This window comes from Atheta coriaria, unplaced genomic scaffold, assembly GCF_025399875.1.
Source record: "Atheta coriaria isolate IRGN ID8LTWV9N9 unplaced genomic scaffold, Caltech_Dcor_3.1 hic_scaffold_9_pilon, whole genome shotgun sequence".
NCBI lineage: Eukaryota > Metazoa > Arthropoda > Insecta > Coleoptera > Staphylinidae > Dalotia > Dalotia coriaria.
Window position 1 is genome coordinate 8,078,025 of NW_027045451.1, and position 22,175 is coordinate 8,100,199.

Sequence of the window (22,175 nt, forward strand, 5' to 3'; positions counted from 1 at the left end):
TTAAAATTCTTACCTGATGTAGTCTTAGTTCTTAGCCACGGACTCACGCACATTTGAACCACACACGTTGATGCTGAAATAGTAAAATGTAGGTGTAGAGGGCAGCACCCACCGGCAATGCAATACATTCTACTGAATGATAAAAAAGATTATATTATTGTTTACGAATAATTGAAGATAACTTCAATCGCAAAGTTAAAGATAATAGAATGACTAATTAACGGCCACACTTATAAAAACTTGAATATTTACGTTATCAGTTCGTCTTTTATTAACGAAAATCTAAATATTAGTATAAATGAATTACCTTGTATAATGAGTATTTTTGCATGAAATGAATGTCTCTATCGCAACTAGGAAAAATATACAATATCAGCTGTCTCGTCTATTTGTAGTCCAAATTCGAAATTACGCGCTCGCTGCCAAATTGCAGCAAATGAAACTTTGCAAAGATAACCGATATAATTGAAGGTTAGAAGGAGATGTTTAATCATTACGCGCAATATTAAAATGTTAGCGGTCATCACACGAAATCAACAATGTCTCTGAGTGCGCTTCTTCGGCGAACGAGCTCAAGTGTTCGTCAGCTGTGCACGGCCGCCTATAAACCGCTCGAAAATGTCAAAGCAGAGCTGTTCATTACCGAACAGTGCGCGCAACGCTTGAACACCATCACAAAAGAAGGCAATGAATTCCTGAGGGTTGCTGTGGAAGGTGGTGGATGTTCTGGCTTCACATACAAATTCGACCTGGACAAGAAACTGAACGATGACGATAAGTAAACAGTTCAAATATTATAAAGTATATGATTATTACTTATTTTGTTTTTCTTTAGAATTTTTGAAAAAGATGGAGCTAAAGTAGTTATTGACATCACATCATTGGAATTTGTTAAGGGTGCAACGGTGGATTACCAAGAAGAGCTGATTCGCGCCTCTTTTAAGATTGTTAACAATCCTCTGGCAGAGCAGGGATGCTCCTGTGGTGCTTCCTTTGCTGTACGTTTGGATTGAAGGACTACCTCATGCCACTGTTCCTGTTTTATTGGGTGGTCTTGCTTGGCAACTACAATAGTCTCAATTTGTTTGTGTATTTGCTTTACAAGGTATCCACTGAGTTATTACACTTGAATGAGATTTTGCAGTGAGATACATTGATATCGGCCGCTGCGCAGCGAGCGCGTGTACAAACACAATTTGTAGAATACAATATTTTATGTATAAATGATGCAATAGCATAGCCAGCTAGATTCATTCACATTCTAAAAATCAATTTAATATTGGAGCAGAACATACGCGTAAATTATTTGACCCAAAGAACTTATAAAATTGAATATAGATATAATTAAAAAGTTATCACAAGAATATATTAATTTATGAAAACATGGCCAGCAGCCATTTTTTTAATACACTCTGCTCCAATATTAACACTTAATATTTACAATATCATCTTTGTAAATTACTTTTTCACACTTAAATAATGTTTTAAAACTTGAATTTCATCACATTGTTGAGTAATCTTCTCGTTTTGCGCTGCCAAGTGTTCGGTCATGGCGTCCAACTGGCTCTTGTAATTCTCGGTGGTTGTATGCAATTCTTCGTTGCTCTTCTCCAATATGCTCTCGAGGGCATTTTTCTCGAGTAGTAAATGTTCCAGGCGCGTTTTTAATGTGTCGTTGTCCGCCTGCAGACTACAAAACTCTGATTTGTATGCGGCTTTTGATTCGATGAGTTCAGCGATTTGAGTTTCATAGTACTCAGTGAGCTGCTCGTTTGCCTCCGGCCGAGAACGAAGTAAATCACATTCGACTTTCCACCGATCTGCTTCTTCCTTCCAGTGTTGATTCTTTTAACAAAATTAGAAATACATTTAGTTATGTTTGTAAACATATATATTGCTGTAACAAACCTCTTTACATTGTTTGCATTCCTTGACAGTGTTTTCAGTCAACTTCTTTTGTTTTAAAGTTTTGAGTTCTGCATTGCTGGTGTCTAAATCAACACTAAGTTTTCGGAATTTATCTTCTAACCATTCCATTTTTTCTTTGTAGTTAGTTACTTCTAAATCCTTATCTGCCAACTAAATAACACAACAATTTTTTAAATCAATTCTATACCATCAAGCACCAAAAGAAATTTGAATTCAAATTTAATGTACCTGGCTAGCCAATTGTGCATTCTCCAAAATTCTTTTTTGTAACTCCTCATCAATAATAGAATAATTAGAATGATTAGGACTATCAGTAACAGAATTTTTTGTTTTTCCTTTTTTACTTGGAGTATTCACATTCTGCAGCTCTTGCTGTAATATTAAAACTCTCTTTCTCAACTGTTCATTGCGAAAAGTGAGGCTCTCCATTTCTTGATCATGTTTACGAATTTTCTGCTCCTGTTCCTTGACAACATCCTTATAGTTTAATATTTTTGATTGCTCATCAAGTACAGCCTTCTTTAATACTGTAGCCTGGGATCTCACCTGTTTAATATTACGAATTTTCAATGAAAGTTTAAATAACAAAGAAGTAGTAAGTTCAGAAATTAACAAATTATAGCAAAACAATCGGAAATAATTAGTTACCTTAGCGTATTCATTCGCAAGTTTGTGATATTTCGCCTCTAGCTCAGAATTCGCCATATCAGCGGCGAACAAGTATTTTAGTTTTAATCAAGTAACAGGATATTGTAAATAATTAGGTGTTGGTGTAAATGTAGCAGAGGTTATGACGTGACACTGAAAGCGTATAACAAGCAGAAAGAATATTTATGGTAATAAAGTTGTAAACTTCTGGCGCCATCTGCCGCCTACCAATATTTTCTTAAATAAATTAAATAAGTAAATACAAAAAATCGCTAATGTTGATGTTTATTTATTTAAGAAGTATCCAAATTTAACAACTACAATATTTCTTTATCGTTTGTTTAATTGCTTATTGACAACCTTTAAAAAATGTTAACGATTTGAACCGAGTGCAACTTTAAACCAATATGAAACATTTAATTACAGCGATTACGATAATCTCCATCCAATGTCATTGGTTGCATGCCAATCAGTGATGAGTACACACTTCTGCCCCGCTATATATGTGTACATTAGAACTCATTTGTGTGCACGTTATCGGAAATGTTTTGTATAACTGATTACTGCAAGTTATATCACCGCAGACCACACCAAACATATGCAATGCATACAAACTGTTTGTAACTGTAAATAATAAGATTTACTCCTAGGTTTACAAACAAATTTCAAATTAATTTATCAGGAACTAAAAAGAATTAATTCTTGAAATATAAATATAATAAAATGTAAGTATTTACTGATTTCTTAGTTGATTTTAAATTGAAGTGAACTGTCAGTGTAATTTCGGTGAATACCGGTGACTCCAGTGCATTCTCAAGTGAAAATCGCGCAGTGGTTGTGTTGTGTTGATGGGGAAAGTCGCGAGCAAACATTATGGTTACTGTGGATAATTTGGTCGCTAAATTGTGTCTTTTAGTTTTGGAGAGGAATGAAGAAGGTAAAAAACATTCATATATAGTTTTACCACCAAAAATAATATGGAAAACAAATTTAGTATCATAAAATTCAATTGTTTTGATTTTCTGCGAGGAAAATTTCATATTGATTTTCCATTTCCCGAAGCGCATGCGCAATTCAGTGCAATATGACACTCACTATATTGAAATTAACGTAATTTTATTGTTTTGTTTGATAACAAATTGGTGTATGTTTCAAATATTTGTTTTAATTAAGAACATAATTTTTTAGCCCAAGTAAAAGAATGGCGTCTTCTTGGGCAAGAACAAGATGGAAATTTATTGTTCACGTGGGTAGAGACATCGCTGGCAACCAACAATACACCAAAAAGCAAAATAGGAATTTATTCCTATGCGGAAAATACTTTAAAAACGCTTTATATTTTCAATGATCAATTGAATGTTATCCAGTCATCGGTAAATGAAAATCGCTCATTACTGGGATATATAATCAAGGAAGAATTCAATCATTCTTTCGTTTACAAACCGTATGTAATAAAACTAGAAAGTTATGAGGTTTGTGCGTTGAATATCGAGCGTTCCAAGCAGATTATGATACAATTTTTATACAAGAAACAGTCTGTGTTAAATGAGAAACAAAAGGAAACCTTTTTGCTTCTTATTCATGAAGAATGTAAGTTACAACAGTGTATTAAAATTATTTATATTGAAACAATAACTAAACACAGTGGTTTTTTAGGTGTTTTGCAATATCAGATCTCTCAATCATCCGACACATTTGCAGTGGAAAACTTCGTAGTTGATTCTCTAGTGAGAGTTTTTATTTGGGCACAATGGGATCCAGTCTATCAAATTTTATATTATATTCATTACAAAAAGCCCATGAAGTGTTTAGTAGAAGGCGAGGAAAGCGAACATACTTTTAAAGTATCGCCAACTTTGAGTGGATTACAATTTCACGATGATTTGCCACACGAAACAGTCGTATGTAGATTAACGTTTCGTAATGTAATTCTCTACCTTTACTTTCTTTTTAGTTAAATATTCCATTGAATTTACCACATTTATCAACAAATCCGTGTAATATTTACGAGGATGACACGGTTCCACTAAGAATTCACAATTGTTCACTTGATTTAATGGTTCTTACTGATTCGGAAGGAATTGCGTGTATTTGTCATCATTATTTATATCAGGTATAATACATCTAATGATTACATAACCTCTATATTTACAAGCATAACCTCATTTTATCTAAAATTAACCTTGTTTTTTTTGTAGCCTGTACAGGAAACTACAAATTTAGATGATGACGATGCAACACCAGTACATTTCGCATACTCTGTGACTGTCCTACATCAAAGTTGTGTCCTCCATTGTGTGATACCTGGCATTAAATGGAAAGAGGCGAAAACAATTCGACCCCTTTTCAAACTTTACGGTAAGTTTAAAAATATATAAAAAGTCCAGTTTGTACTTAAATGGTTTTAATTATATTTTTAGACGATCATATTATGGTATACATCCCTGGAATTTGTACTCAACTCTTAGACATATCCATGATCCATGAACCATCTAATCACATCACAACGGACATTGTTTTACCTTACACAGAGACGTCGCAGATATGCCTTACACCTCTCATTAAATTTGGTACATATTCAGTTTTAAACTTGACGACACTAGAAATAATTGATTTGCATGTACCAAATACTCAATTGATCGAAACATTTAAAAGTCAAACTACATTAGAAAATAAATTAGCAATCATCCATTATTTTCTCGTCCATCAAGGCGACATGGACATTGCTATAGAACTAATCTCATCACAAATTGAAGCTCAAACAACACTAGGCTTCCCGCAGATGTTAAAAGAATTCCTGCTGGGAAGTTCATATGCGTCTGTACAAAGAAATCTACCTTCCGATGCGTCACAATTAATAAATTTACTCCCGGTTACTACACAAGGAGTTGGTTGTGACTTAGAAGTGCAAATGAATGGAAGAACAATTTCGTTATCACAAGATGCGTTGTGGAATGCTAGCATGATGTTACTTTCACCACAGCAAAGGATAGTCCCATACCGAGTTGATTTATGGGTGAAACTTTGGGATATCTTAGTGCGAAACGCCAAAGGAAAGCAGAGATTTAAACCTAGTCAAGTTGTAGAGAAATTATTAGTATCATTGGTTTGTTACAAACCGGAAGCTTTGTCAAGATCAAGTACACCCATGTCACCCTGTGCAAGCATTGCTTTATCAAGTACAACTGACTTAAGTTCAATGAAAAGTCAAAGTGATGCATTACCGTTTTATGAAGTGGAAAGTTGCACCGCGAGCAAACAAGAACATATTATTTCTGTGGTAAGCACAACTCAAATTTGGTTATGATGGTGTCATTAACAATAATGTTTATTCCAGAATTTGAGAGAACTAAGTATGCATTTGTTAAAACAAAGCACCGAGAATAAAATGAGTCGCTTCCAATGGCAATCACAAACACCAATGCATGTACATGCTGTTGCAACAAGATATATCGCTGCACAATTAGAGCAATCCCGACTTTTATGTCAAATCTTATGTAAAGCAGCCACGTTTGATGCAAGATATGAACATGACAAAGGATTCGTCTACATGTAAGTACATAACCTTGAACAAGCTCTACCATACTAAAAATTTTATTTTTACAGTGATCAACTACCAGAAGAAAAACGATATATATTATTCACAACTCTAGAGAGATATTTCCTTGCTGTGGAAGCAATCGCGTTTCCCCTACCTCTAGGATTTACATCGTTTTTTACTTTTCTTGGTTATAGAACATTAAAATTTAATATTTTTCTTCAATATGTCCACCGTCACGTGTTTGAACTACAAGTGGACGTGATGAAGATAATTATGGCTGACATAGATGACACTAAAGAAGGTGTACAAAAAAAACTTAACCTATTATCGTTACTACCGCGTTCTAGAGCAAAACGACTAATGAACCAATGGAATCACCCGATTAGTCTCATGATCAGAGCCAGAGAACACGCCGCTAATATTTTATCAGGTGTAGAAGGGCAAAACGCGACAAGAGTACATGCTGTACAAAAAAATAGGAATCAATTCGGTTTGACTGCGTTCCCATCTGCTGATAGACTATCGCCATTAGATACATTCTTAGATTTACTTACAGCTAAGGCAAGTTTGACTGATTTGGACTTTGGGTTGTTGATTGAGGCAACCGTTGCTTCCATGGAGGAGATTGATGTTAGCAGTGATTAATTTGTAAGCTATTAATTTATTTTATGGGATGTTGTGCAATATGTAATAGTATAAATCTCCTAGAACAATTCTACTCCTAAATATGAAATAAACTATTATTACGGCTACAAATTAATGACATTGTTGTTTGTTAGTATTGCTAAAGCGTCAACAGATTAACGGTGACAGTTCCGCAGATATCTTCCAGTTACATACCTCCGGAACAACTCTCAACAGATTGTGCGTTACGGTTCCCTGCAAAAAATCTGAGGTAGGAAAGAAAGATGTCGCGCGAAGTAAGAGAGGTAACCACTTTTCTACAAATTTTGCAATTGAGAAGAAAATTTAATAATTAATATTCGTAATTCTTAAACCAAATGTCAAATTCCCTTAATGGTTTCTTGTTTTTATCATAAGATGAAAAACAAAACAAGAAGTATTCCTCAACTTGCATTGGATCTATGCAATCAGCATTGATCATAAAGTATAAATATGTAATCTAGGTCAAAGTAAAATAAATCATTAATTAATGTTTGCATATAAATAAATTGCTAAGACTCACCTCTTTAATGTAGTTCTTTAACATTTTATGTTGTTTCAGCATAAGAAGCAACAACTCTCTTAAATGCATCCAGTCTCTTTCCAAAATCAGATTTCTGATTGCTCTCACCACAAATGAATATGACTGCCAATTTACCATATCTAACATATGATCATATCCCTCTTGGCATGTTCTTCTGAATTTATATGCTTTGTCCTTTTTCTTTTCCAATTTAGTATTTTCAGACAATAAATCAAAAGCATGTTTTAAAGACGTTTTATTTATAGTAATGTAAGATCTATTTTCTTCAGCTTTCTGACCTTTTCTAGAGCCATTTACTTGATTTCTATCATGGTTAGTTGATGTATCTGGTTCCACTGAAGAATCTGAATCAGACTTTATGTAACTGCTTTCTGGAATTGGATATATTTCAGATACTGATTCTTGATCTGAATGTTCAGTAACTTGTGCTGAGGCAGTAGGTACAGTTGTAACTGTTGCAACTTTGTTCAATTTGTTTTTAGAAGCTTTTGGAGATGATTGACAATGTTCATCAATGTGATTAAAAACATCTCGTAATGCATCATCCAGTGAGACAGTCACCGAATTTGTTGATAATGTTCTTTTTCTCTTTGCACCATTCGATTTTTTAATATGCTTCATATTGTTTAATTTCAAGAAATAGTAATTACAGATACGCTGATACGAGCCGCGTGGTGTATTTTAAACTTCCAAGGTGTTGTGTGTTCATCTAGGTTATGCTATGTTTTGTTTTCATTTTCACTACGCGAAAACTAAATATGTTTAATTGATTTACAAATAATTAACAGTAGCTTAAATTCCTACAAAATCACAGGATATTTTATTTATTTAATATATATTTAAGTGTTTTACATGCTTTTATTTTTGTATGCATAAGAAATATTTGAAAATCGTCACAAAACTAAAAGCGTCGTTAAATTTCAAAATTAACCTCAATATTTTAAACTACAAAAGTGTATGCAGAAACAAATTGTACAAACAAATTTGAAAAATCAAGCACACTCTGATTAAAAATAACAATTAACAATAATTAATTGACAATCGAAATGGATACGAACATGGGCAGCAGCATTTTTCAAACTGGTGGTGTTAACATAGACAATGCAGCACAAAATTTAGAAGAAGAAGAAGAACTTGAGGAAATCAAAAGAAGACAGGAAGAAGTAAAATGCAAATCTTTTACATAACTACGATATAATTAAAATATATTTTTAGATACAATCTTTACTTACTAAAGCAATGGATGATTTCAACTATGATGACCAAAGTACAGTCAACTCTTCTGTTAATGAATCTGTACATGAATATGCACAGCAATACAAAGATGCTGGATTGGACAATCAAGTTGAAGTTATGTATAATATCAGAGTAAAAGAAGTAGAATCTTTGCAGTTAAAGCTCCAAGCTAAGGAGCAACAATTGGCTGATATGAAAGCACAAATGGTTCAGTCATTAATGCTCACTGAGGCTGAGAATGATAAATTGAGGACTTCATTGAAGAATTCACAAGAGTTATTAGGTAACTGCCATTTAATATATAGGTATATAGAATTTTTTAAAGATGAAATATTGTTTTTTATTACTTACAGTGGACAAATGTAATGAAATCCAACAACTCAATGATCAAATTCAGAGAATACTTCTTGATAATGAAAGTTTTAAACAAATTCTAAAGAAATTTGAGTTGGAAAAAGCTGCTGTTGATTATAATAATCAAGAATTGCGAGAACAAGTTGCCATTTTGGAGAAATGCCGCGGAACAAATCCGATATCTGATGCTGTTATACAAGAAAACCATCATATGGAAATCTCAAAGTTACAACATAATCTAGAAACAGCTTTCTGTAAAAATCAACGTCTTGTAAGCACACAATTCAAACTTATTTGCAAATCAATAGTATTAATACTGTATGTTTATGTGTGGTTGCTATGCAACGACCATTACGACTTACAGTATACAACTCAGTAGATAATCGGAATAAAATTATGTCCGATAGTACTTTTATAAATATTATTTTAGGAAAAAGAAAACCAAAGTCTCTGTGAACAATTAAATCATGTTATATCGGAAAAGGAAGATTTGATAGCTAACAAAACGGAGGTGATCAATAAATTGATGCAAAACGTTGATCAAGCGCAGGATCACAATCGGGATTTACTAAGTAGTGTAACACGTTTGACTGCGGAAAACGAAAAATTTAAGACGCAGGTCCAAGAGTTGGAGGCAAACGTGCAGATGATGAAGGGATTCACGGACAAAACTGAGATTATTAAGATATTACAGAAGGAATTGGACAAGAGTAAACATTTGAATACTAAGCAAACTGTGGAGTTTGAAAAGTTACATAATGAATATGCTGATTTATTAAAGGAATACAAGGCGAAAAATGTGCATGTGCAAATGTTAGAGGAAGCTATTGCTTCATTAGAAAGGTACATTGAAATCAAACGTAATTTATGTGTGATTTTATTAAAAATTTTGTTTTATAGGAAACCAGGAATGGATAGTCAAGCAATGCAAACATCAAGGTTGATGGAAAGTTTTTCGGTTTCTGATAAACTTCGCGGTAATTTTTTTTTATTATTACCTTTCGTATATCATACTTTTTCGTGTTTAACCAATTTGTTTGACATTTTAGATGAACTAGAAAATTGTAAAGTAGAATTGCAGCAAAAACAATTATTTTCACAAAGTTTACAAGAAAAAATCAAACTTCTTGAAGAAGATATCTTCAATCTCAATAAAAAGCTAGAATTGTCCCAACAACGAGACAGTTTAACACAAGCTTTACAAGCAAAGGCAACCCGATTAGAAGAGATCATACTAAACAATAAACGAGCTGAATGTGAAACAAAATCCACAAACACAGATAACACACTTTTTACACCAACACCTTCAAAAACATGTGAAGATTTTAGCACAATATCTAAAACACAATTCGAAACGGAACTCATAAATAAAGAAATCGAGTTGCGAAAGCAACTCCAAGACGAATTCGATTCAAACTACGAATCGTTAAAACAACAACTCACAGTTTGTGAAAAGTGCTCAATACTGACCCAAGACTTGGAACAAAAACAGCGCCAAATAGAAGAGATACAAGGAAAACAAGCACAATTATTGGAAACTATACAAACTCAAACAGTTCCGTGTGAAATGTGTGATGAAATGAGTGTAAATTTGATCAAACATGTCGAAATCATTCAACAACAAGAGAATCAACTAGATTTATATAAAATGAACCAGGAGAAAGACAAAAAAGTTATTATACAATTATTGGAAGATTGGAAAATGCGTTTTGAAAAGGTTGAGGGAGAAAATAAAGTGTTAAAACAACGTCTGGAAGAAGCAATTAAGTCGCTCAGTCGTGCACAGACTGAACTAGTTTTAGTTACAAAATCAGAAGAAGATTTAATTCAGATGGTGGAAAAGAAAGTAGTAGCATGGAGTCAACACACAGTGGAACTGATAAAGGCGCACAATGAAAAGATTCGTGAAAGCAAGGAGAGAATGGATGTTATCTCGTTGCGAACAAATAAGCAGGTAAAATGTTACATTCTACACCATGAAGTATTAATATTAATTATTTAAAATCTTTTAGCTTCGAGAAATCGAGAGGAAATACAATCTGGTGCAGTCGGCTATTTCTTTCAAAAAAGTTTAGAATATGAAAATAATTTCCAAGTACTGTTTCAAAAATGGTTCAGTGTATTAATGTTTGTAAACAAGGGTAATTTTGTGTAAAGTTATCCTAATTAATTAAACCATATGTTAAGAATTAGTGAATCATGTGTGCCAGGTTCCAATTTTGTTGAATCTCCAAACCGCTCTCAATGTTTACGCCGTCCTTTGTAATAACCCCCAGTTGATACTTAGGGAAACTACGCGCGTCACGATAGAACAACACCTCCATACATTTCTTAACCAGCTCACAAGCTTCCGCTTGATTCATCTGCGGGTTTTTATCGATTGCGGCACGAAGGATGGGTAAAGCCATGTATGCGCCGTAACCTGTACAAATGGTGCTATCCATGTAGGCTGTGCCTAGTTTATCAACAGTTCCAAGGAAAGGTTCACCATTCTTGAAATTAAAGTTTGTTTAGAAACATTTAGTTGGCCTAACAAGTATTAATAAATATTCTTACTTCAATTCCACCAATAACCAAATTATTCCAGAAGGGATCAAATTTGTTCCTCCTATTGTACATTACCCTGGTCAACCAGCAGTACATTGATTTAGGTTTTAACTTGAAGCCATCATCCAAACATTCTTCATCAATACTGCACAAACATTATTTAATTATTATTATGCAGTCATTGTTATTATATCTACTTACATTTTCTGCTCAATTAAATCTTTTAAATACTGGAAATCACCATAATCTCCACCTGCCCCCATGATAATATTATCATTGACTTTCATTAATCTTGGGCAATTTCTAAAACGCGCTAGTGAACCATATGAACCCAAGATATCTCCAGCCATTACAACACCCCCATCAAATTTAAGAGCAACAATTGATGTCGCTGTAGTAACCGGTGCCCTAATAAATGAAAAGAAACAATTATAATTCTGCAAATCATTTGGTTTATAGGTTAGAACTGCACTTACTGTGATCTTTGCGCGAAATCTCCGCTTGCGTTATGTGCATTTATGTTAGGAAAGTTGTAGAGAGCACCTGGTGCAGGGCCATTCCGCCAAAAAGGCATAGCGCTGAAGGAATCCGGAGTATTCATTATTAAATTTCAATTTACAAAGCTCACAACTCAAACCGGGCGAAGTATGACAGTGAGCAACAGTGACAATGCAAGATGCACTGAATTTAACGGGGAGAACAACGAAAACAAATGTTATTCGCGCATGCGTATTTTATACTTCACTTTCAAAACTAATTTCTAACTTTTTAGGAACAGAAATAAGATTTAACTTAATTTATAGCATCTTATTATTGCATCAAAGTAGTGCAAATCTTTTTGATTACTAGATTTATTAATTATATTTATATTAACGACTGAGATTAACAGAAAACCACATGACATGCGTATCAAATTTGGATATTCGTGAAGCTTGCGCAGAGTAAGATAGTTTTGTGAGTGTTCCAAGAAAATAAAATAAGTTACACATTTATTAAAATTACATCAAATATTTTTAAATAAATATTTGTATTGATTGTTTAGAGCATTCTAATTAAAGTTAATGCTTATTTTTGTTTTAAATAATCTTTTAGTTAGTTTTTTCTCTGTTTGTTGTTTTTATTAATTTGAACGACTACTGTATGGCCCAGTATAAATTGAACGCAGTAGGAAAATGGCTGAAACTAGAATGTTTGTTTGTCCCAATTTTTAATCGTGGTCCACAGCAGCAATAAAACTGCATCATCTATTCGTGTTGACTATAAATAAAAACAAGGTAGCCTCATATACATGCAATAGTATAATAATAAATTACGTAATTACAATATCACACATTTTGCATCGCCACTTTTTACTCTAAATAAATGTGCGTTTAAGTGTACAGTGTAAATCATTGTGCAAATTTTAGGTGTAATGTTCGCTCATTCTGAACATGTCGTACACCGAACTTGAGTATGGATATCAAGGTTTGCGAAAAGCCGCACGGCCAACGCAGTTCTACATCGGTGGAGTAAGTAATGTGCATTGCATGCTCAGCTATATCTTAATTTATTGATTATTTTGAGCGCAATATGTACATGTACATACGCACCACTCGCCAGTAAAAATAAAAGTAAACGTAAAGCAATAGTTCCAATACAATTACTGTCTGTGTATTAAAATATATGCCACAAAATGCCACAAAAGCTAAAACCCAGCAAGCAAGCAAGCATTACTGACTATGGAGAGATACCAACTATCATTGTTGATCATGTTGATAGCCCCATTCTGAGCACTATTCTATGGCCTTTGAAGAGGGTACATGAGAGAGATATATTGATTGTTTGCGTTCCGAGTTTTTTTTGTTGTCAAATAATCACAAGCAATTTATGCTATAAAGTGTAGTATATTTGTCTGAATCAAAATTATATTGATACAACAATATGAACAGCCAAGCTTTTTCATAAAATTTGGATGATGCAAACATTTGGGCACAAATTGAGTTAAAATGAGTTGCGCTTATTTATAATCACAGTACCTAATCACAGTTTTGTTCCAAAATAATCCAAAATTTGCATGAAGATTTTAAATTTTTTTGATATTTAAATATTTAATTTATTTTTGACTATTATACTACACTTACACTTAAATTACCATGAATTAAGATTCCTATGTTAATTTATTCAGCAAAAATGATTAACATCTGTTCAAGTTTGAGTGCAGAGTCTAAAATAGTGTGCAATTTAACATATTTTGTTTGGTGTGCTCCAGTGATAACAAAATGGCGTCTGACTTTGACTTTATATTCATGGATGTAGAAATAAATATTTCTATTAGTACAATATTTTCTTAGAATAAATTAACATTGACTTCTTTTAGGGCGATATTGAACTATGCGATCCCAGCGGCAGCATGAGCAACGAGATGGAAGACAATGGCAAGCAGGTGGTGGTGGGCGTCTGCGCTATGGCGAAGAAATCCCAGAGCAAGCCGATGAAAGAGATCCTCACGCGGCTGCAGGAGTTTGAATACATCAAAGTGAACGTCTTCCCGGAGGAAGTAATTTTAGAAGTAATGCCCTTGCGCTGTTGCATGTCGTAGTAATTGCTAACTTATGTCGCTTGCAGAAGCCAGTGGAGGAATGGCCCGTCTGCGACTGCCTCATCTCATTCCACTCTAAGGGTTTTCCGCTCGACAAGGCTATTCAATATGCGCATCTGCACCATCCGTATGTTATCAATAACTTGCACATGCAATACGACATACAGGACAGACGCAAAGTTTACTCCATTCTGCAGTCCGAGGGTATTGAGATTCCTCGATACGCGGTTTTGGATCGAGACAGTGCTGATCCTAAAAGTAAGCATATTTTTAGGAATACGAATATAAAAAATAAGAATTTTTTATAACTTCGGTCAAAAACTGACAGTTACCTTAATATTAATACATTATCTAAATAGATCATGAACTAGTCGAGTCCGAAGACCACGTTGAAGTTAACGGGATTACATTCAACAAGCCATTCGTAGAAAAACCAGTCTCAGCTGAAGATCATAACATTTACATCTATTATCCAACTTCAGCTGGTGGTGGCAGTCAACGTCTATTTAGGAAAGTAAGTGTATTCATGTTAATATTAATAGTTTATATTAATATATTACATTTTGTTCTATTAATAGATTGGCAGTAGAAGTAGTGTGTACTCACCGGAGTCGCGCGTCCGTAAGACGGGCAGTTTCATCTACGAGGACTTCATGCCGACGGATGGTACAGATGTAAAGGTAATGTACAAGGTCCGTTCGTTTTTATTTTTTATGCACTAGATATTAAAGTCGGCAAACAAACTAATCGTATGCACCTCTAACTTGGAGATGGCGTACAGCGAGTACTGGCTTCCCTCTGCTTCGAATAACAAAAACACATGATATTGACTGATATCTAGCGTATTCAAATAAAAAATAAAAACCAGCACTACTCAAGGCAATAATAATACATAATAATAATTAACTCGCAGTAATGAGTGATTTAGTTGCATATTGGCATTTTATTGGCATTTGTTTATTGTTTATTTGATTTTTGCTTCGAAGGTGTACACCGTGGGTCCGGATTATGCACATGCAGAAGCCCGGAAGTCACCTGCGTTGGATGGGAAAGTGGAGCGTGATCGTGATGGGAAGGAGATTCGCTATCCTGTGATACTTAGTAATGCGGAGAAGCTTATTTCAAGGAAAGTGTGTCTTGCTTTTAAGCAGGCTGTTTGTGGCTTTGATTTACTGAGGTATGCAAAATGTTAGTTATAATATTACATCATTAATGATATAATTTTAGGGCAAATGGTAAATCATTTGTATGTGATGTAAATGGCTTCAGTTTTGTAAAGAATTCCAACAAATACTATGATGATTGTGCCAAAATATTAGGGAATATGATTTTACGCGAACTTGCGCCGACTTTGCATATACCTTGGTCGGTGCCGTTTCAGTTAGATGATCCCCCAATAGTCCCTACAACATTCGGAAAAATGATGGAATTACGATGCGTTGTAGGTGTAATTAGACACGGGGATCGTACTCCCAAACAAAAAATGAAAGTAGAAGTTAGACATCCAAAGTAAGTCACCTTAATTTTCCATATGTTAATTTATTACCACTTATTTTTATAGATTCTTCGAAATTTTTGAAAAATACGACGGTTATAAACATGGCCATGTAAAACTAAAACGGCCAAAGCAATTACAGGAAATTCTAGATATAGCAAGATCTCTTTTAGCTGAAATTCAACAACATGAGGCAGATCCAGAAATTGAAGAAAAACAAGGAAAATTAGAACAGCTGAAAAGCGTTTTAGAAATGTAATTATCTTAATATATCCGTGTTTTACTGGATGTGTGTTTGTTTTGTGTTTATGTTTTAGGTACGGCCACTTTTCAGGGATAAATCGAAAAGTCCAGATGAAATACCAACCGAAAGGCCGCCCCCGCGGTTCGAGTTCGGATGACGGTAAACCCAACCTTAGTACGCCTTATTTACTTATTTTTATCTATATCGCCAAACAAGAGCTGTTTGATTATTTTTATTTGATAGTTCAGTAGTTATCACTTTGCATTTCACACTCGATATAATCAAACAGTTGTCAATCGCTTAACAAAAAAAAAAAAAAGAAATAGTTGTGTTGATGTGATGTAAATTCAAGATGTCGCCGCTTTTATTGCATTCGGAGTAATGTCTCCGCGGCGTGCTGCGAAGCTAATTCATGAATTCATGTTTTGTAGTAGATCGACCAGTAGAGCCGTCATTAGTGCTGATATTAAAGTGGGGCGGCGAACTGACTCCCGCCGGCCGCATTCAGGCCGAAGAGCTGGGGCGCATCTTTCGTTGCATGTATCCCGGAGGACAAGGTAGACATCTTGCTGGTTCGTATTAGGCTTTTTTTCTTTGATTTATTTTCCTTACATTAATAGCACCGTTTTTATTGAGAGCTTACTTAGAGTCTGACGATAATTTTGGGTAATTATTTGTGTGTGACCGACCTATCATCACGTTTCATTTGCTTTTGATGATTGAATTCAGTATTTTTACGTTTTTATTTGTTTGTCTATCGTTTGTCGCTATTGATTAAACACCACAACTGATTGAGATTTGTTTCTTAGGTGAATACGCAGGCGCGCAAGGATTAGGTTTATTGCGCCTGCATTCAACCTTCAGGCATGATTTAAAAATTTACGCTTCTGATGAAGGAAGAGTACAAATGACGGCGGCGGCATTCGCTAAGGGTTTGCTAGCGCTTGAGGGCGAACTTACGCCAATTTTAGTTCAGATGGTTAAGAGTGCCAATACTAATGGACTTCTAGATAACGACTGTGATAGCAGCAAATATCAAAATATGTAAGTGAACATAACCTGATTTAATAACCTACTAAACGTAATTAAACTATTCAGGTGTAAGGCAAGACTGCATGAACTGATGCAACTAGATCGGGAGTTTACACCCGAGGATAGAGAGAAAATTAATCCTGGAAATTCTGTTAGCATATCAGATGCTTTGGAATTTGTAAAAAATCCAGTCCAATGTTGCCGCAATGTGCACGAATTGATCAAAACTTTAATGGAAATTGTTAAACAGAAGAAAGACGATCCTAAAACAAGGGACGCCGTTTTATATCATGGTGAAACTTGGGAACTGATGGGTCGTCGTTGGGGCAAAATTGAAAAAGATTTCTATACAAAAAACAAAAATTTTGATATTAGTAAAATTCCCGATATCTATGACTGTATAAAATACGATCTACAGCATAATCAACACACATTACAATTCGAACAAGCAGAAGAGTTGTATATCCATGCAAAATACCTTGCCGATATTGTCATTCCCCAGGAGTATGGTCTCACCTCTCAGGAAAAACTCACAATTGGTCAAGGCATTTGCACTCCTTTGTTAAAGAAAATTCGTGCAGATCTACAGCGTAACATTGAAGAGAGTGGTGATGAAACTGTCAATCGTTTGAATCCTCGGTATTCTCACGGTGTGTCGAGTCCAGGACGACATGTTCGCACAAGATTATATTTCACGAGTGAAAGTCATATTCATTCTTTGATCACAGTCCTACGCCACGGACAACTATTAGATGTAAGTTAATCATTCTAAAGTGGAATGGATTTAAACTCGTTATGTCTTTGGCAGATACGGATCGATGAGCAATGGCGTCGAGCAATGGAGTACGTGTCCATGGTGTCTGAGCTCAACTACATGTCGCAGATTGTGATTATGTTGTACGAGGATCCTACAAAGGATCCTTCAAGTGAGGATCGTTTCCATGTTGAGTTGCACTTTAGCCCAGGAGTTAATTGCTGCGTACAGAAGAATCTGCCACCAGGACCTGGCTTCCGTCCACATTCTAGAAATGAGAGTGTTGCGAGTAAAAATGCTGTAGGTTTCCTAGTTTAATCTCTAAACTGCCAACCTAACCACAATTTATTACTAGAGTAATAATACGTCTGCTACCGCAACACCGGAAGAACCCAAGGATGGCTTCTCGCAGAAAATCGAAGAAGAAGGTTGTATTTCGAGTGATGACAACATTGATGCCCCGAAGGAAAGTGACTTATCACCATCTTTGGATTTAGCGTCACCCGGCAATGCCGATTACTACTATCGACATCCGACGAGTGAACCCATTCCAATAGGAAGTTCACATACCGTTTGTGGCCATGAAGCTATGCACCTTGCCAAGAGACTGAACGAAGAACTAGCGCAACAGTCAAAGACGCAGGGGACAACAGGAGGCCGTACTTTTGCGGCACGCGCAAGGAGTCCTGATACTGAGCCCAGATCAAAGAGCTATGACAGTAAACAACCTGCTGAACAGCAAAAAGGTAAGCGGATGTTAAGCATTGGTTCTACCACTGCCAAAGGATGCTTAACATCACTTGTTAAACGAGTTTTTTTCGCATGAGCAGAGCTAATATAAATAATATTAATTTTACATACGATTTTGGTTGTGTAAAATCAAATATTATTTGTGGCATAATCACGAAAGTGTCGTCTATTGGGGCACTAATTCCTGCGTTGATTGCTTGTTGTAATGATTTGGTTCATCATCGCAAGCATCACATTGGATCTGACCATCTAATAATAATAATTTTATTAATTACAATTAATAATATGGCAGCGACTACCACCGGGACAACTTGCATGCCGAAGTGTTTAGTTATTATTATTTGCTGTAACATTGTTTCCTGACAAACTCGTCTGTTTGGTGGTTCCGTGCGATTGGTGGTGCTATTGAACCGTAGAAGCGGAAGGTATTTGAAACACCGGCGCTTCCACCGGTGTTTCACTTGCCTTCATTCCACCGTGTCTCTTTGTGACTTTTCTCCGTTCTCCCTCATGTCCACACGATTCTGGTGCGTCTCGACTCTGTGTATCTCTTTCACGCATGGTTAGCCGCATCAATTTTTCTCATCACTCTATATTTGATTAACACCAGCTCATCGAAATAACACTAACCAGGCCCGTCCGCCCGTTTCATTATCGTACTTGCACGACATGCCGCATGCGTTTATTTGTTGGCTCACCACTAATCAATAATAACGGGTGCTGGGCGCATCGAAGATGTAAGTACATCGCATCTGCATTTGGTAGTGTTTCCTTTTTGACTAACGCGACTTATTGAATATAGGGTGATTGGGATTAATCTTAAATTTCTTCTGTTTGTTTCCTTGCTCCCCCTGAATGGCACACACATCCTTTCACATCGCGTGCATGTTGCATCTTCATTTATGAACGACAGACCCTGTTTCCACGCGCGTATCCAAGGTGCCAGTGAAATTACTCGCGAATAGCGACTTCACGCAAACGGTGCATAATTTTACGTTTACGCCTATATCCCCTGCGGCTAAATTATTATCACAACATCCTCAACTTAGCCCAATCTCGGGGTCATTTGACTATGAGGGACACAGCGAACTTAATTCACCGGTTACTGTATCAAAGACAACGCGCGCGAAATCTCCTACAAATGAATGCCCTCTATCAGATTTAAAATTCTCGATGGATTCTTCCAAACGAGCTAGTGTGGAAAGTGCAACTAATGAGTTGCCTTTAACTGAACTCAACTTAGCACTCTTCACTTCAAAGCATGATACTCCTCCGAATAGTTTAGAATCAATGAAACAGTATGTAGACGAACAAGCTGATTGGGTAAATTCTCAAGAGGGTTTCTCGGATGAAACTCAGAAAAAGAAGCGCAAGCTTGCGACCACACGCGCTCCCAATTTTTCCGCGCATCGATCCTACTCGGATCCTAATATCCTCGACTCGCACAAAGTCGAGACCAACCGATTACTCTTGAGACGTCTGAACGAGGCCCTGCTAAAGGACTCGAACGGCGTCGGCGGTTGCATGGACAAATCGAGCCTGTCCCCAGACGACGTAAATATCTACCCGTTCAGCTTTTATCCATACAGTCACACCCATTCGGACCCTATCTGCCACCTGACGTCTCACCAGCTTTGCTCATGTTTCCGTCGCGCCACCACGAACTTGCTTTCCTTCTTCTCGTCACACCCAACCACCATGCGTTCAATGTCACAACCCGATTCCAATTGTTCCACTCTAGAGGCCGGAAGTACGGTGCAAAGACGCCATCGCCACAGTATCGCCGGACAGATGAGCTATTTCAAGATGCTAGGCTTCGGTTTCGGCGGGCCGATCGCATTCAAAAAGTTGACGGGTGGCAGCACAAACTCGCTCTTCTCGACCGCGGTTATCTCGGGTAGCTCAAGCGCACCCAACCTGCGAGATATGATTCCAAGCTCCTCAAGTGTCGCAGGTGAGCAATATTTTCACTCCTGTTGAACCGCAACCGCATCCATTTATATTTAGTTATAGAAGGTTTCGGTGGAGTACCACCAATTCGTCCACTAGAAACGCTACACAATGCATTGTCCTTAAAACAATTGGACACGTTTCTGGATCATATGACGTCCGCACCACTCTTCCGAACGCCGTCTTCAACACCACCTAAGTATCCTAGCACACCATTGCCCACCCCTACTGCAGTGGTACATACTATCAGCAGCAGTGGTAATCCGCCCCTGCGACTTCAATCACCCGGAAGCAGTAAGTGCACATTAAGTAACTTAAGTTACGTTTTAAAAATTTTCTGAGTTTTACTATCAATTATTTTATATCAATTATCAGGTATTGGATGGAGCGGACCTCCGAGTTTGATGTCAAGTAGCGGGCCATCATCACCCGGTTTATCAGACACCTACTCCAACTCGAAGGATAACAGCGAAATGTCCTCAAGCATCATCAGCGGAGATGGGTACTTATGATAGCTATAGCCACAGCGCAAACTATCAGGAATCGTCCATTTGTTTATAGACTCATGCATCACCATGCACCATTTTTTGTTAACCGATTATTACCTGTGTTCACGTCTGGCACTGGCAGCGACGGGTTGTGTTTTTGAGTATTTCGCGTTGCCGTGGAGGAGTGTCTTTGCTTCAGTTCTTTCGTTTTTTTTGACGTGTGATACGTAGTTGTGCGAATTTAGTTTAGTGCGTTCTTTCTTCGCTGGGGCGATGCTAGTAAACGTTCTGTTTAGATTACTGGAGACCGCGCACATATTTACGTCCACGGCGTGCCAAAATGTCGGCATTGGCGGCATGCTGTTGCACTCCGGTGATCAGGACGCCGGGCCCGGCTCCATGGAATTCTCAGAGTTTTACGCGAGCATTCAACAATCGATGAATCAAGGTGAGCAATAGTGTAACACGTCGACAATCAATAATCATTCAATTATTAGGCGACAGTGGTGAAGTCACACCAGTTTCCTGCGGATCTGAAATCGAGTTCAACACCAACGACGCTACAGCGGGATCCACCGCAGATTGTGATCTCACAGTGACTGAAGACACCGATTCGATGCTTTTTGAAGAATTGGAGGGTGAAAAAGTAGACGATCAAGTGGAGAGGTGTGTGAATGCCGTACAGGAGAAATGCGTATCAAGAAGAAACAAGTATCAACATGTTGAGAGTATTCATTGGACCCAACCAGAATCTACTGATGATAATAAGTCTCATGAAGCTACTGCACCAGAAAAGTTGCCACCCCCAATTATAAAAACTACGGCGCCAATTAACGATAAGCTGAAATATTTACAAATCGGCGAACAGACAAGGAGGTCCAGTGATGTGCCTACCACCAGTATAGAGAATTTAAAGAAATCTGGACGCAGTCAGTCGCTGGTGGAAGGCAACAGTAAACCAAACAGATTTACGACGACCGTTGTCAAAGAGGATGAGCATACTGCATCACTGAGTGATTCTAGTAAATTTAATGTGTAGAATAATTTAAATGAATTTTACTGTTTATATGTTATACCAATTGTCAAATTATAGATATGTTATTAATTGTATCATCAAGGGAGGAACGAATGTGGAACGAATTATACATGTATTTTTGATAATAGAACAATAAAATGTTAAAAGTATACAGATTTAAAACGCTGTAAATTGTCTGGAAGTGAGCTAAAATGGTTAAATGTTTTTCTAATAAACTCTGCTGTTAATGGTCTCAAGCCCACATGAGAAAAGAGGAGGGTTTAGAAAAATTGCTGCCAACCCATCCCTTGTAAAACACGACGACTGCTCATAGAAATACAACAAATGCCTTGGAAGGACAGAAACACGGAACGAAAAACCGGAGCGGAAAAAATTATGGAAAGCGA

The 22,175-nt window shown here is 36.5% G+C and overlaps 6 protein-coding genes across 21 annotated transcripts; 4 read left to right on the plus strand and 2 right to left on the minus strand.

Moving 5' to 3' along the window:
• Positions 1-392: 392 nt before the first annotated feature.
• On the plus strand, positions 393-1,239 carry LOC135799505 (iron-sulfur cluster assembly 2 homolog, mitochondrial). The gene is made up of 2 exons (XM_065312631.1): positions 393-778; positions 836-1,239. The coding sequence occupies exons 1-2, from the start codon at positions 540-542 to the stop codon at positions 1,011-1,013; spliced, it is 417 nt and encodes a 138-aa protein (XP_065168703.1). The 5' UTR covers positions 393-539; the 3' UTR covers positions 1,014-1,239.
• Positions 1,075-2,752, minus strand: LOC135799503 (protein phosphatase 1 regulatory subunit 21). The gene is made up of 4 exons (XM_065312629.1): positions 2,578-2,752; positions 2,158-2,475; positions 1,909-2,079; positions 1,075-1,845 (listed from the first exon to the last, which is right to left on the minus strand). The coding sequence occupies exons 1-4, from the start codon at positions 2,632-2,634 to the stop codon at positions 1,459-1,461; spliced, it is 933 nt and encodes a 310-aa protein (XP_065168701.1). The 5' UTR covers positions 2,635-2,752; the 3' UTR covers positions 1,075-1,458.
• Positions 2,753-3,080: 328 nt separating this feature from the next.
• On the plus strand, positions 3,081-6,878 carry pigeon (protein). The gene is made up of 9 exons (XM_065312624.1): positions 3,081-3,302; positions 3,384-3,514; positions 3,766-4,167; positions 4,234-4,478; positions 4,532-4,690; positions 4,776-4,935; positions 4,998-5,857; positions 5,915-6,129; positions 6,184-6,878. Exons 2-9 carry the CDS (start codon positions 3,451-3,453, stop codon positions 6,761-6,763), a joined length of 2,685 nt encoding a protein of 894 aa, XP_065168696.1. The 5' UTR covers positions 3,081-3,302; positions 3,384-3,450; the 3' UTR covers positions 6,764-6,878.
• A 1,124-nt stretch (positions 6,879-8,002) lies between these two features.
• On the plus strand, positions 8,003-11,112 carry LOC135799501 (paramyosin-like). The gene is made up of 7 exons (XM_065312625.1): positions 8,003-8,488; positions 8,541-8,844; positions 8,915-9,186; positions 9,346-9,758; positions 9,816-9,892; positions 9,965-10,869; positions 10,928-11,112. The coding sequence occupies exons 1-7, from the start codon at positions 8,372-8,374 to the stop codon at positions 10,988-10,990; spliced, it is 2,151 nt and encodes a 716-aa protein (XP_065168697.1). The 5' UTR covers positions 8,003-8,371; the 3' UTR covers positions 10,991-11,112.
• Prosbeta7 (proteasome subunit beta type-4) lies at positions 11,012-12,151 on the minus strand. The gene is made up of 4 exons (XM_065312630.1): positions 11,939-12,151; positions 11,664-11,870; positions 11,472-11,607; positions 11,012-11,407 (listed from the first exon to the last, which is right to left on the minus strand). Exons 1-4 carry the CDS (start codon positions 12,061-12,063, stop codon positions 11,105-11,107), a joined length of 771 nt encoding a protein of 256 aa, XP_065168702.1. The 5' UTR covers positions 12,064-12,151; the 3' UTR covers positions 11,012-11,104.
• A 467-nt stretch (positions 12,152-12,618) lies between these two features.
• l(1)G0196 (inositol hexakisphosphate and diphosphoinositol-pentakisphosphate kinase) lies at positions 12,619-21,938 on the plus strand. Of its 16 annotated transcripts, XM_065312436.1 has the most exons (20): positions 12,619-12,736; positions 12,869-12,970; positions 13,819-14,010; positions 14,067-14,298; positions 14,400-14,554; positions 14,619-14,732; positions 15,027-15,217; positions 15,268-15,549; positions 15,602-15,790; positions 15,853-15,953; positions 16,211-16,351; positions 16,589-16,823; positions 16,878-17,565; positions 17,620-17,865; positions 17,921-18,311; positions 19,229-20,269; positions 20,323-20,559; positions 20,641-20,767; positions 21,050-21,201; positions 21,251-21,938. In XM_065312436.1, exons 2-20 carry the CDS (start codon positions 12,893-12,895, stop codon positions 21,790-21,792), a joined length of 5,334 nt encoding a protein of 1,777 aa, XP_065168508.1. In that variant the 5' UTR covers positions 12,619-12,736; positions 12,869-12,892; the 3' UTR covers positions 21,793-21,938. The 16 variants fall into 16 exon arrangements, with proteins under 16 accessions (XP_065168508.1, XP_065168494.1, XP_065168500.1 ...); XM_065312422.1 differs by lacking the exons at positions 12,619-12,736; positions 12,869-12,970 and adding an exon at positions 12,988-13,257; XM_065312428.1 differs by lacking the exons at positions 12,619-12,736; positions 12,869-12,970 and adding an exon at positions 12,988-13,257 and having other exon boundaries at positions 16,211-16,336.
• Positions 21,939-22,175: the final 237 nt, after the last annotated feature.